The 14,340-nt window shown below is 39.7% G+C and overlaps 1 protein-coding gene across 1 annotated transcript in view; it reads left to right on the forward strand.

Annotated features, from left to right (window-relative positions):
- Window positions 1-13,746, forward strand: part of Cpne8 (copine 8) — a 190,175-nt gene extending 176,429 nt beyond the window's left edge. The window contains 2 exon segments of the mRNA XM_050127964.1: window positions 2,781-2,854; window positions 12,029-13,746. Of these exon segments, the coding sequence (XP_049983921.1) occupies window positions 2,781-2,854; window positions 12,029-12,217 (263 nt within the window). The 3' untranslated portion in view covers window positions 12,218-13,746.
- The last annotated feature ends 594 nt before the right edge of the window (window positions 13,747-14,340 follow it).

Below are 14,340 nucleotides of genomic sequence, written 5' to 3' on the forward strand. Positions count from 1 at the left end.
TTTTTTCGAGACAGGGTTTCTCTGTGGTTTTGGAGCCTGTCCTGGAACTAGCTCTTGTAGACCAGGCTGGTCTCGAACTCACAGAGATCCGCCTGCCTCTGCCTCCCAAGTGCTGGGATTAAAGGCGTGCACCGCCACCGCCCGGCCACCAGGAGTGCATTTGAGATACATTTTAGCCCCACCCTTAATCCTAGCAATCAGTGGGGCAGGGAAGGGATGCGGGAGGGGTGCACAGGTGGATCTCTGTGAGTTCAAGGCCAGCCTGGTCTACAAGAGCTAGTTCCAGGATAGGCTCCAAAACTAAAAAGAAACCCTGTCTTGAAAAAACAAACCAACAACAAAAAAACAAAAACAAAATGCATTTTAACCCAGTGTTTCTCACCTATAGATCATGGCTCCTTTGGGAATTGAATGTCCCTTTCACTGGGGTTGCATATTAGATTTTCTGCATTTAGATGTTTACATTATGATTCATAACAAAAGTACAATTACAGTTATGAAGTAGCAACAAAAATAATTTTATGGTTGGGGTCACCACAACATGAGCAACTGTTAAAGGGTTGCAGCCTTAGGAAGAGTGAGAACCCGTGGGTGGGGCCAGATTTCCCATTCCTTGAAGGCTCCCACCATCTTCCTAGGCTTCCCTGATGGGTTTTGTTGGAGCATAAACTGCCCTAAGGCATGGTATTCACTTGGAGGCAAGCTCCTCCTGCTCTGAGAGGCAGACCCCTCCTGCAGCCCAGCACATTTTCTGGAGCAGCCATGGTGCTGTAAGGAAGTGTGAGGGAAGAGTGTAGACAGACAGGGGACTTGGCTTTCCCATGGACTCCCCAACTCCTAGATATCAGAGTGACATTTGTCTGTGAAAAAAAATGTCAATATGGAGTTAGGGTCCTGTTGTTGGTATGGAGTTAGGGTCCTGCAACATGTAGTTTCTCTTTTACCACTGCAGAAGTTTCAACGAGATAGAGATGTTTCCTGACTTTAAAAAAACTGATAATCTGGCTAGGATAGAATACATGCTTTTCTAACACAGATTTTCCCCCCTTTCCTTTCCTATCAAATCTGTTTCTCCCCTTAACTCCATGACTAAGAAGCAAAAGAGACAAGATAGAAAAATCTCTGGCATACAAATTGCTGTTCTTTTGTCAAAAGTCCTCCTTTAGTACTTTCAAAAAAAAAAAAAAAAAGTTGAGTTGATGCAGCAGCTGCTCTGAAGCAGGCTGAGGAGAAGGGATGTAAGTTGATCCTTCACCCTGTCTCCGATAGCTGCAGAGAAGCACAGGAGTGTCCCTCCGGGCCACAATCTCTGCTCCTGGGATCAGACACTGAGAAAACCCGAAGTGTGGAGATGGCCCGCCCCTCCATCACTATGAACCTGTTTCTGTTGCTCTCAAAAGCTCGCTTCCCACTTCCTGCCGTCTGCAACCTTTACACTTTAAGCATGCTGAGGAGTGGGAGGTGATGTCTAGAGCCTCTCTAGGATGCAAGGTTATTCATCTGCTTCCTTGATGATAATGAGGCAATACAGGTTGTGGAGGATAATAATGACAGTGTCTCCGTTGCTGCCGGAGCCTCGTTCACGATTTAGAGCGAGCGCAGGGGAATAGCCGCAGTCTGTGAGCATAGCACAGAGAGGAACACATCACTAGCAATGCACAGTTATATCTCGAAATAATAGGAAAATCATAAAAGCCAACCCAGGTGATAACAGGAGCTATTTACTTCACATTTGTGAGCATACTCATCATTTACAGTCTCGGGAATACAGCACTGGCCTTATTATCGGTAGAACCTACATTTCATAAAATTACGGCATATATTGTATATGCAGGCAAATCTGTTCATCGTATTTACCAGCATTGCTCCAGCCGAAACACTGACTCATGAACATATGTAGGAAGATAAATTTGGAAACAGTGTTTTCTAAGGTAAATACATTACAGGGACTGAAGAAAGCTGTGCCGGGTGAGGATCGTGTTCCGGCTGAGCAGTGCCACACTTTCTGGGGCCTCTTCCAAGTCTGTTGATGGTCCTGTGTATGCAAAACGAAATTTCAGTAACCGAATTACACTTTTAGCACAAGCCAGTTCCCTCATACAATTAATTATTTAGGGAATTCTCACAGAAAACTTAATAAACTCTGGGAAATGTTTCTAATTGCAGCACCACACATACCCAGCTGCTCTGCCGGGACAGCATTTCTGAGGACCAGCTGTTGCAGCCAGTGCTGAAATTATTTCTCAACAAACACAATTACCATGCTTCACAAAAAAAAATCATACTTTATTAAGGACTAGATAAATACTGCTTTGTTTTGCAGTGGTCTGGAAAGGAAAACTTGGACAGTATCGACCTTGTAATGTCAGTAAGAATAAGGTTCAACTTGAAGATGATAATTGCCGCTGCTTCTTAAATTAGAAAAAAAGCCCATTAAAACAGATGGGTGAATATCACATGCCCATCCAGTCATCTAAGCATGTAACTAAGATTTAGATCCTACAGAATGGTACATAGGTTGGAAAGATGGCTCAGAGAATGTGCCACAGTACGTGGCCCTGCCCAACTTCAAGAGGACCATTCATACTCCTGGCTTCCTTTAGCTGTAGATTTTGTACTCCATGGCTGTTTGGAGAAAATGATTAAAGAAACGAAGATTGCAGTTGCCTTCCTGTAACTCCAGTGGGTGCATTGCTGCATGCATACATAGTGATTTCTTAGTTCACACAGTTTTATTTCAGCACATCGTATTCAATTAATAACTGTCTTTCATTTTCAAGCAATGGTTGAATTGGATGGAGACGATGTAAGAGTTTCTTCCAGAGGGAAATATGCTGAAAGGGACATTGTACAGGTAAGGATTTAAATAAACATTATCTGTCTCCTTCTTTGTGATGACCCCATGTCCTTCTGATGTATAAAGGGACAATGAGGACTACTGAGAACTCAAGAACAGTGGCAATGGGTTTTTGATCCTACTGCACGAACTGGCTTAGTGGGAGCCTAGGCAGTTTGGATGCTCACCTTACTAGACCTGGATGGAGGTGGGTGGTCCTAGGACTTCCCACAGGGCAGGGAACCCTGATTGCTCTTTGGGCTGATGAGGGAGGGGGACTTGATTGGGAGAGGGGGGGATGGGAGGCGGCGGTGGGGAAGAGACAGAAATCTTTAATAAATAAAATTTAAAAAAAGGAGGGGGGCACTTAAACTGCAACCAGCAGTGCTGGGTTCTGTTCATTTAGTTGACCCCTTCTCCATGTGGGGTAACTTAAGTAACAGGGATTGGAATCTGCATGGAATTGCTTTTCCCTTTGTCTCAGATTCACGATATGTAAAGTGCAAGTGTCAACAACTGTCATTTTCTAATTTACTCCCATGAGAAATTATTATTGTGATTTTTAGTAAAACTGGAAGCTAGAAATATAATGGACTTTTTAATCAGTTCGGTGTTTAGTCTTCGTGTAAACTAAGCATTTTCTAAAACAGCTGATAAATACAAACAATACAGTTTAATAAAAATACAAAAAAGGTTATATAAAAAGATTATTGTTATTGTCAGAATTTACCCAGACTGTGGTTGGAAAAATGAAAACATGTGTGTTGAAAATATACATAGTAAGTAATCTATATATACATTTTATTATGATACATAGCATATAAATTATATATTACCCATACATTTTGCACGTAGAAAATGTTTGAGAAAAATGCTAGACTAAATTTGTGGAGCTACCTGCTATTCGAGGAGAAATAAGAAGAAAACAATCAGTTAAAAGTTGTCGCTGAAAGCAGGACGTTAATTCAACCACATTTGTGCATGTTTTATTTAGCGTGTGTACCTTTTAAGATGCAAAAAAGAAGGGAAAGGTCTATGATTCATGCCTTTCCAAGTAGGAACAGTCAAAGGACACAGTATCACTCAAGGATATGATATACACATTTTAGGGGCATAAAGAATGGGCATCGATATTATTTCCAAATAATCTCATGTATAGTTACTTTTAATTTAATACTGTAAGAATATAATTTGGAATTCTACAGAATTGGATTCAAATCTTACCATGTGGCAACTTGGACAAACTTTCGTACTTTCTATGTTGGGAGAGATAAACAGTCTTGTAAGTAAAGTGAGGCCACCTACATTGTATAAAATATGTCCCAGAAGTAGAGCTAAGTAGAGGTCAGCAAAATGATTAGGATAATCATTGGGGGAGGGGACAAAATGTCCTAAGTTCATACATAAAAGGATCACAATGTAGCTCCGTGGTGGTTTTGAGTGAGCTCTCCAGCACTACAATACGGAAATAATAATATTAAAAAGGACCATATATTACTCTTCCAAAATTAATGAAAGTATCTTTTTTTAAATTATTTATTTACATTGAATGGCATTTGAAACATGTAAGAGCACTCCCCCCTCTTATTCTTTCCAAATAATGTTTAACCTAGGTTTTATTTTCTCAGTAGACTTGAATAGTTGAAACTTGTCATTGCATAAGCTCCCAGATAGCACAAATGTTGAACAGGAATTACAACATACTTGGTGTGATTTATTTCTGGTCATCAAAAGCAATCAATTTTACAGTAGAATTGTAAAACTTCAGAGCTAGGCGTAACTAATAACCAGGTATAGGCATTTCAGTTTATTTAAGAAAAAGCTCAAGATCAAAAAGACAAGGTAATTTGTTAACACTGCATTCTTTAGTGCTGGTGAAATTGGGACTTGAACCTGGGTTTCTTCACTTGTCGCTCAGAATTCTTCTTTTTTATTAAATTTATTTATTTATTAAACATTTCTGCCTCCTCCCAGCCACTGCCTCCCATTCCCCCCCCCTCCCCCGAGCAAGTCCCCCTCCTCATCAGCCCAAAGAGCAATCAGGGTTCCCTGCCCTGTGGGAAGTCCAAGGACCACCCACCTCCATCCAGGTCTAGTAAGGTGAGAATCCAAACTGCCTAGGCTCCCACAAAGCCAGTATGTGCAGTAGGATCAAAAACCCATTGCCATTGTTCTTGAGTTCTCAGTAGTCCTCATTGTCCGCTATGTTCAGCGAGTCCGGTTTTATCCCAGGCTTTTTCAGACCCAGGCCAGCTGGCCTTGGTGAGTTCCCGATAGAACATCCCCCTTGTCTCAGTGTATGGGTGCACCCCTCGCGGTCCTGAGTTCCTTGCTCATGCTCTCTCTCCTTCTGCTCCTGAATGGGACCTTGAGATTTCAGTCAGGTGCTCCAATGTGGGTCTCTGTCTCTGTCTCCTTTCATCGCCTGATGAAGGTTTATATTCAGGAGGATGCCTATATGTTTAATGAAAGTATCTTTTAACAGAGAAACAATTTCATAAGAATTATTTGAAAACATAAATAAAATGATTTAAGCTTCTATCCAAGGCATGATGAAGAAAACACAAACACATACAGTAAATGATTTGGCTAAAGTAGCTGAGAAAAAGAACATGGCGATGCCATCTATTTGCATGTATCACGGTGCTCATTTCCATAATTAGACACGTAATCATTCGCCTTAACCTCATCATCATAATTATGGGCCCAAGTAATTTCACTTTATCTAAGAGCTCCACATAATGTCCAGCCCACACTTTGCGAAAATCAGATTACTGAAAGGAAATTCAGATGCCAAGGACTGTCTGAATGTGCTCTGTTGCTGTGACAAAGCTTCTTTATAAAAACAACAGGGGTATCTCATAGCTTGTTCCATCCCTGAGGAATTGAGGCTGCTCAAATCACCAAGCCTTCTTTTGAGAGGACCATGACGCTATACTTTCACCACAAAGCCATGCACACTGGCATTTGTGGAAATAAGAGCCATCTCGTCTCTCGATGGATTTGACAGCATTGGGAAGCATACTGAGATGGGACCCAGAATGTTCATGAGTGCACAGACTTCTCACTCCAGTCTTGAACAAGTCAGTATGCTGTCTGAGCCTCTGTGATTGTTTGTAGAGTCCATCTCTTTCACCTCTGCTTTTCTCTGATGTTACAGATGGCAGAAAACTCTTGTTACCCATGAACCTAAATTCATACAGATACAAGATAATATACATAGGGTTATTTCTTCTTCTTGAACTGTAAGTCTCTGAGCCAAGTCTATCTTGACTTTGGCATTGGGATCCCCAGAGAATTCCAACACACCTAGAAATACAGGGAAACAGTTGGGTTTTCTGCCACATAAACCCCAAATGAAAGGATGAAGGGATCTTATAAGTACTATACAGGAAATTGATATGTACTTGAGAATGAATAGCCCCTGGATGACAACATCCTGTCTTTAATCCCTGCATTCAAGGAGGGGACCTGACATATGTTTCTAATTTCACGGAGAAGTTCCTAAATTCACCCTTGAAATATATGAGCAACTTGGCCGTTGACACCCTAGTTACGTCCACCTCTCCCTTATCACCTTGAACCTCAGTAGGGGCCTGCCATCAAAGTTCCCCACGTTCTGCGGACATAGTCTTAGATTGCTCATTTTAAAGAATGGAAGCTTTAAGTGTTGTAGACAGTAGGATAATATTGTATATCTTCCAGTATTCAGAAAATAGGTCTGAGCAAGCCAGCAGAATCACATTAGAAAATAATAGAATAGAAGCTGTGTGGGCTCTGGTTTTCTTGCAGTCTGTTTCATTTTGAAGCTAATCAAGTTATTAAATATGTTACTAAAGAATCCCTATGCCAGGCGGTGGTGGCGCACGCCTTTAATCCCGGCACTCGGGAGGCAGAGGCAGGAGGATCTCTGTGAGTTCAAGGCCAGCCTGGTCTAGAAGAGCTAGTTCCAGTACAGGAACCAAAAGCCACTGAGAAACCCTGTCTCGAAAAATCCAAAAATAAACAAATAAATGAAGAAAGAAAGAAAGAAAGAAAGAAAGAAAGAAAGAAAGAAAGAAAGAAAGAAAGAAAGAAAGAATCCCTAAATTTCTCAGGTTGGAAAAAATCAGAGCTGTAGCTTGTAGAATGTAGCTGAGGTTCAGTCGGAAGTTGGGAGCAGCAGGCTGAGTTTTTCTTTGGTTCTCAGTATTAAGCAGCTTCTGCATGTGCACAGGATGAAATGTGAGTCTGTCATATGGTCTATGTGCTAGGCAGGCTATGATCCCTTCACTAACATTAGGACAGACACTTGATTGCAATAGTTTTAAGAAGTAATTCTCATTTTGGTTCCTCTTGCCCATAATCCCTAGCTAATGAAAAGTAGAAGCCGGAAGCTAGATGCAACCCTCAAATGCCATAGAAAACTCTTTACAGGACGTCCTTGTCCCTTAAACATCTCTACAGCCTGACTCCAGTTTTCCTCTTTTGCTAAATACACTCAAATACACATTCAGTCTATCATTCCCACACACATGTTCATGATGCTTACATCTAGTTTACGTTGCCTTTACCCGGGTCACACTTTGCTCGTGCAGGCAGAAGTCCTCAGCCTTGACGTGTGTCCCTTCCCCTTTCTTTCACTCTGTTCCCTTGCCATCACATATAAAAGAACTGTGGCCCAAGACGGAGAGTTAAGTAAGTCGCACAGAAGCATTTTGACTATAAATCAAGTTCTGATTCCAAAAAGTTGCCTTCCATTACAGTAAATCTCTCTACTTAATCTAAAATTCTAAAGATTATCAAAATCTAGCCAAATTACTATAAAATCTGACATGTCAGAGTCAAACCCAATAATGACTGGCCACTATCTGTTTCTGCTAAGTTAAACTTTCTACGCTTCAGTTTCTTCTTAAATCCAGATCAAAAACGGATAAGATGCCTATGAAATTAAACAAGATGCTATATTTAATCCCTAAGCAAAAAACCTCCCATTGTTCGTTCAGCCACGGCCCATTAATTAGGTGTTGGTAGCTGTTAATTACCATCCTGAAACCATCTGATGGAAGGCATTTTGCATGTCTTTATTTTATAGTAGCCGTACTTTGATTTGATTGTCTCATGTACGACATGGCCCATGTGCAGTAAGCAGGATGAATTCCTCTGTTGTTTATTTTCTTAGGTCAGGACCTACGATGTGTGTGTGTGCTTGTTGTACTATGGATTGGCCATTGTGTTTAATGCAGTGGTATTCTTCCTGGCTGCATGCGGCCGCAGGCCACCCTATCATTTCCTTAAAAATTACATTTAAATTATATTTTCCATTAAAAGGAGAATAATAGCCTTGAAGTCTTGAACTTGAAAACTCACTAATGGAGTTCTGCACAGTAGGAACAATCAAACACGATTGCGTGAACAGCAACTAAAAGCCAATTTGCCCACACACGTTCAAATTTGTTTTCATGAAAAGGCAAACCTTCCATCAGAGCAGCCATGAACAATGTCCCATTGCACAGGAGTTTGGGGAAAGCGATGAGAGAAGATGTGGAACACCACACACACCATGTTTTCTGCAGAACAAAATTCATCTGATATATCCGTTATGTGGATATGTTAAATTAGTGCACTGTGGATATTGCTTTCTTCCTAATGTAACTATTTAAGAGTTTGAATTTATAGTATGCCCTCACCATATGTGGGGATTGGTTTTGTTGATTTTTTTAAGCTGAGTATCCCTAGCTGCAGCATCCAGAAATGAAAGATTAAATGAGAAAGTAGAGGTGATCTGAGGGATCAAATGTCAGAGTCAGAGGATCTGTGAAAAGCAATTAAAGGATATTTTGTCCAGAAAACTGTCAAGTTGATGTAACAAGAAGGAAAGGCAGGGAGGGGGCATTGGCCTTTCCCCCTCATTGACACCCAGTGGCAGGACTGATGACTCAATGCCCCTCAAGAAAATTATGTTAGATAATTCAGGATTAACAAAGAAAAAATTCTCAACTTTTTCTACTCCCAACCTATTTCTGTGATAAGTAAAACCCGGTTGGTAACAATGACTTTCTCAGATAGGGTTTGTTTTGTGGTCGTTCTGTCCTTATTTGATACTTCTAGAGTACAACAAAATTCTCAAAAATTAATTATAATTTATTTCAATTAAGAAAGTGTAAGCCAGGGCTGAAGAGATGGCTCAGAGGTTAAGAGCATTGCCTGCTCTTCCAAAGGTCCTGAGTTCAATTCCCAGCAACCACATGATGGCTCACAACCATCTGTAATGGCATAGACAGAATATGGTATACATAATAAATAAATATAAAAAAAAGTAAGCCAGATCTATCTGTTTTCTGTCTCTCATTAAAAAGTAAACAGGCTTCTGTCAGATAATAATAAAATATACAAAACTAGACTAGATTATACTATGTTAAAACAAAACCAAGCACATCAGAATAGGCTAAAACAAACAAGAGGAAAATAGTCCAAAAAATGCACAAGAAACAGATATAGATGCAGAGACCCATTTGTTCGCACACTCAGGAATCCTGTAAAAATACAAAACTGTAAACCATAATATATATGGAAAGGACTAAGGGTTTGGAGGGCTAAAAATGAGATAAATAAATAAATAAATATTAAAAGATAAAAGAAAAATGCCCTGATCCGACACAATGAGACAAAGAACCCCCAAAGATGCCTTTGAACTTGATTTCTATTGGTCCATCTACAGCCGCGCATGCAGCCTTCACTGAAGACTCATTTATTTCCCCAGTGAGACTCCCTTGGAGAAAATGAAAATCTCATTCGCAAGTGGTTATAAATTGAGGGTTGCTTCTAGGTTAGGGATGGAGGCATCTATTTTCTTCTCCTTTGTGCTCTGGAACACCACCTGGTGCAGACCCTTGCAAGCCCTTGTGCGTGCTGCCTTAGCCTCTGTGAGTTCATATGAGGAGAGGTGGGGAAGAACTTGGAGGAGTAGAGGGACAGGGAAACAGGAATCAGGATACATGATATGAGAAAAAATTAACTTTCCATAAAGTAAAAATGAAAAGCAATGCCAATAAAGCATGGCATACATTATGTTGCATGTAGATCTTCACTTATGAAGCAAATAGAGCGTTCATAAATAGGCCCATGCTAACAAAAAATGTATTTTTATTTTAAAAACAGAAAGAATGCAATAAAGAAATCAGAAGCCTATACAGTGCTCACTAAAAAGGTTTAAGTAGTTTAAAAAAAAACCACAGTAAATTCTTAGCACTAATTTAGTAATTTAGATTAAATGAGAGAAAAACACAACTTAACTTGTTTCTTTATACCTCTATGTATTTGTTTACAAATTCCATCTTGCCTCTAGTGACTTGACAAAGTTCACACCCTCCCTATGCTCTCCCCACCTGGAGACTGGACACACTGTGAGCCTTCTCCTACCCTGGCTTAGCTGTCTTCAGGGGTGAACAGTTCTTTTTCCTGCCTGTCACACCTCTGAAAGCTAATCTCTTCTTTATGGTAAACACATACAGGTTAGAATTATAGAGGAAGAGAGTTTGGAAGAACGGAGCAAAACAGATGACCTTCATCGCATCAAAATTACACCTTCTATTTAGTTTTACATATTTTTTAACTCATTTTTCCTGTGGCAACTGAATAGTTTTAAATGTCCCCAAAACAGATGGTTTCTAAAAGTTCATTTTGAATAATTGCTTCCATCAAAAGTAGATTTTGTTTCAGAAGAATTTTATGACAGAATATGAAGAGGGAAATGTTCTTGGTCTCTCTGAAAGAAAAACATTAATAAAACTTTCAAATCCTGATGCAGAAATTATTCTACATCCTAAATTAATGTCTTCTGTCTTCTTTTTTTTCCCTCAAGACCAAATGTTAATGTGCTTACAAACTATCTACAGCACTAATAATTTCAATCATTTCCAAGTTATTTCAAGACTCGTCCCTTCCAGAGAAACTGAACTGGCAAACCCAGCAGGACAGTGTTTATCTACTAAGTAACCGTTCCAAATGAAAATGGACCCAGACAGTCTCTTGGCAGAGTGCATGGTGTAGATCTGATAAGGGCTGCTGTGTAATTGCTAGATAAAGGCAAAGCAACTATGTTTAGATGCCAAAATAATTATGACATTTCAGTAAGAACGATTCTAACATCTCCCGCTGAGATCTTTTGCTTTCACAAATAGCTCATATATAACATCTACGTAGGAGCACACTGCCTCTGCATACTATAGTTCAGGCTCCCACCCGAGGAACTGTGTGTTTTTCCTATTCAGTAGCCATGATTTGAGGATCTCGTAACAGTTAAAAATAATATGTTTAGGTCTCACTAATCACGTGTGCTATTTTCTATGCTGAATGGGGTAAGATTTGGTCCTTGGTCTGTATTAGCTAACTTTTCTATCAAAGCCGAATTAAACATGTACTGACTCAGTTTGACAAGGAAACAAGACCCATAAAGGTTAAATGCCCCCGGTATTTGGGATCAGCTAAGTAGTGCAACAAAAGACAACACAGAACAACAGGGAAGAGAGTTCCATCTCTTTCGTTAAACACATTTTATAATCTGACCACTTCAAAGTCAACTGTAGTGAAAAATGCATTTTAAAGATAGGATTTGTATACATGGCACTGTGGGCACTTATGATTCTCCTTATTGATATGACAAACTACCCAGACAACAAGCAAGTTTGGAAAAGGAAGAGGTTTATTTGCCTTATACTTTCGGATCATTTCTGTCACTGATGGAACACACAGTAGGATACTGCTTGTTGGCTCAGTGTCTGACTCACCTAGTTAGTTTCCTGATACAGCCTATGAACAGTACCGCCAATAGTGGGATGGGTCCTCCCACATCAACCATCAATCAAGATATTCCTTTAAAGACAGTCCAAGGGCCAGTCTTATTCGGGCAATCCCTCATTTGAGGCTCCCTCATGTGCTAGGTTGAGTCAAGCTGACAGAAGAAGTTAACTAGGACACTCCTAAAATCAGTTGTTTGAACATAAGCCAGGCACAGTAATGCACACCAGGAATCCCTTGCTGTTTGAGACAGGAGTATCATGAGTTTGAGGCCATCTTACCCTATATAGTGAGGTCCTGGATCCAAAACCATCCACGAAAGTGGAAGGTTAAAAACCTACTTCTGTGTTCCGATTTTGTGTCTGTTAAAGTGGACAGCTGGACACCTTAAAGCAATTTCTTCCTCTGTTCTAGTTTGTACCGTTTAGGGATTACATGGACAGAAGTGGAAACCACATATTAAGCATGGCTAGACTGGCCAAAGATGTCTTAGCAGAGATCCCCGAGCAGTTCCTCTCCTACATGAGAGCCCGAGGAATCAAGCCATTGCCCGCACCTCCGCCATACACCCCGCCTACACACGTGCTGCAGACGCAGATATGACTACGTCCAGATGCCGATGTCCATCACGCGTGTCCAGATGCTGATGTCCACCACACGTCAGTCAACTGCTGAGCCTGAGCTTTTCACCTGGTGCTCCGCTATGAACCAGGGAAGGAGACATTTTCTCAGATGGGTTTCAGCAGTAGTCGAAAATGTGCTTTCTTGGATCCAAAACCAATTCTCTTCCTAAACCAAAACTGTAAATATGGTGGTTGCATGAGCAACAGGAAAAAAATTGTTTAAAATGCTTGAAGCAAAGTAGAGATGTCTTCTCTAATTTTCAGATATTTTTGTTTTGTTCTCGACAGAATAGCAAATTTCCAATGTATTATTGGGAAAAAGCACAAGGTACATTTTTAACACAAATATTGTCCTCGACTGCTATATACATATATGGGACAGCAGTCTCTGTATCAATGTTTACATGTTACTACTTTTTAAATTTCAATACTTTTATAACTGTTCTTAAGAATAAGTTTTGAATATTGAATCCTTTGTCTTCTAAATTGCAATAGCTATAATCACAAGAGCAATATCTCTTTGAATGACTGTCTGGACATTCTTGGGAATAGGGAAGAATAGAGGAAGAAAAATTTATTTAGTGAGTAAAATCTGTCTTCAGTTTTGGCCACATAGTGGGAGTTTAAACTTATAAACAGATGTGACCCTGTATGAATATGCACTTTTCATGGAATACAACAGACTTGTGTTTTGCAATGCTAAAGTAGAAACCACGAAAAGGCAAACACAGAGAATGGCAAATCTACAGAATATACTTTATATTAAAAACTACAATCATTATAATGCTATTTAACAAGTAAAACCAAGACTGTAACTCAGAACCATGTAGCAGGGGTTTTGGACCTTGTATTCAGTTGTATCCTGTCTAGATATTTTAATTCAAAGGGATACTCGCTCTCTTGCTTGGGGTTTCTTGTTCTCACCATTCCACTTCGCCATAAGGGTTGCACAGGCTGGAGTCTCTTGTGAGTTCTCAGTTCCACATTCATAACCCTGTGACCTAGCACTTGACACATTTGTGAAAGAAACTTGTTCCTGTCCCCTGACCTGCCTGTTTGTAGAATAACTCAACAAGCCCATCCCTGTGCCCTGGCCTGCCTGCTCACCAACCAATTCTAAATAGTTTTCAGTGTACAGTTTTTATACGAATTACAAGTTTTGTGAAGTTATGTATAAACTTCTTTAGAACAAATGGCCTTAAATTCTCACAGAATTCCTGGAAATGATCGTGAATTGCCTTCAATATACAGAAATGTGTATTTATTTATTGTTCTTTTTGTGTCAATGGTGTGACCGCTTTATAACCTCTCTGCCTTCCCCTCTTTGCTACTTGGATTATTCCTACCGTGTGTTCTCTTGTCACGACTGGACGAATAGTGACTTTTATAAGCATGAAACTGTTTTACTGGAAAAAATGCATAATCCTCACAGATAACAGAATCACAGTCACATGACTGTGATATGAATTGTCCATTTTTAAGTACAAATTAAAATCTTTAAAAGGATAACTGTGTTCTGTATATATTGTGGCAGGGGTGGAGTCTCATAATTCTCTTTGCTGATCTTAAACATTTATGCCACTTTATATATATTAAGCTACATATTTTTTTTTTAAATTAACTTCATTCTTCAGTCCAAAAGAAAAAAGTAAATAAGACCAATAATAATCCCCTTGTGCCTAACACCAGTTATTTTCCTTGTACTGACAGGCAACACAATCCTGTCTGAGTGAACACACTCCTGTCTTAATGTAGTATCTGTCTTTGATTTTTTGCAAAAAGATAGATCTTATGTTCTAATCCAATTTGCTAACCCATGCCTCTTTACCGGAGGAATTGAGAACATTAATGTCTCGAGCTGTTTGTGAAAAATGTGTATTACCTGCTATTATTTTCCCATAGCTGTGCTCTGTTCTGAGACATTCTTTGATTAATTATTCTGGAATTATTTGTTCTTTTGTTCTCCTGCATGAGTTTAATGATGTCTTCAGACTAAAGCATTTCTTTCATTATCCTCTTTCCTTAGTGGTCATAAATTTCCTCAACCTGTTTTCATCATGGAAAGTTTTTTTTTTTTTCTTTTTCAGTGACAAATGATAGTTT

The sequence above is a fragment of the Alexandromys fortis genome, unplaced genomic scaffold (genome assembly GCF_014885135.2).
Source record: "Alexandromys fortis isolate MF-2015 unplaced genomic scaffold, M_Fortis_MF-2015_v1.1 scaffold_28, whole genome shotgun sequence".
Classification (NCBI taxonomy): Eukaryota; Metazoa; Chordata; class Mammalia; order Rodentia; family Cricetidae; genus Alexandromys; species Alexandromys fortis.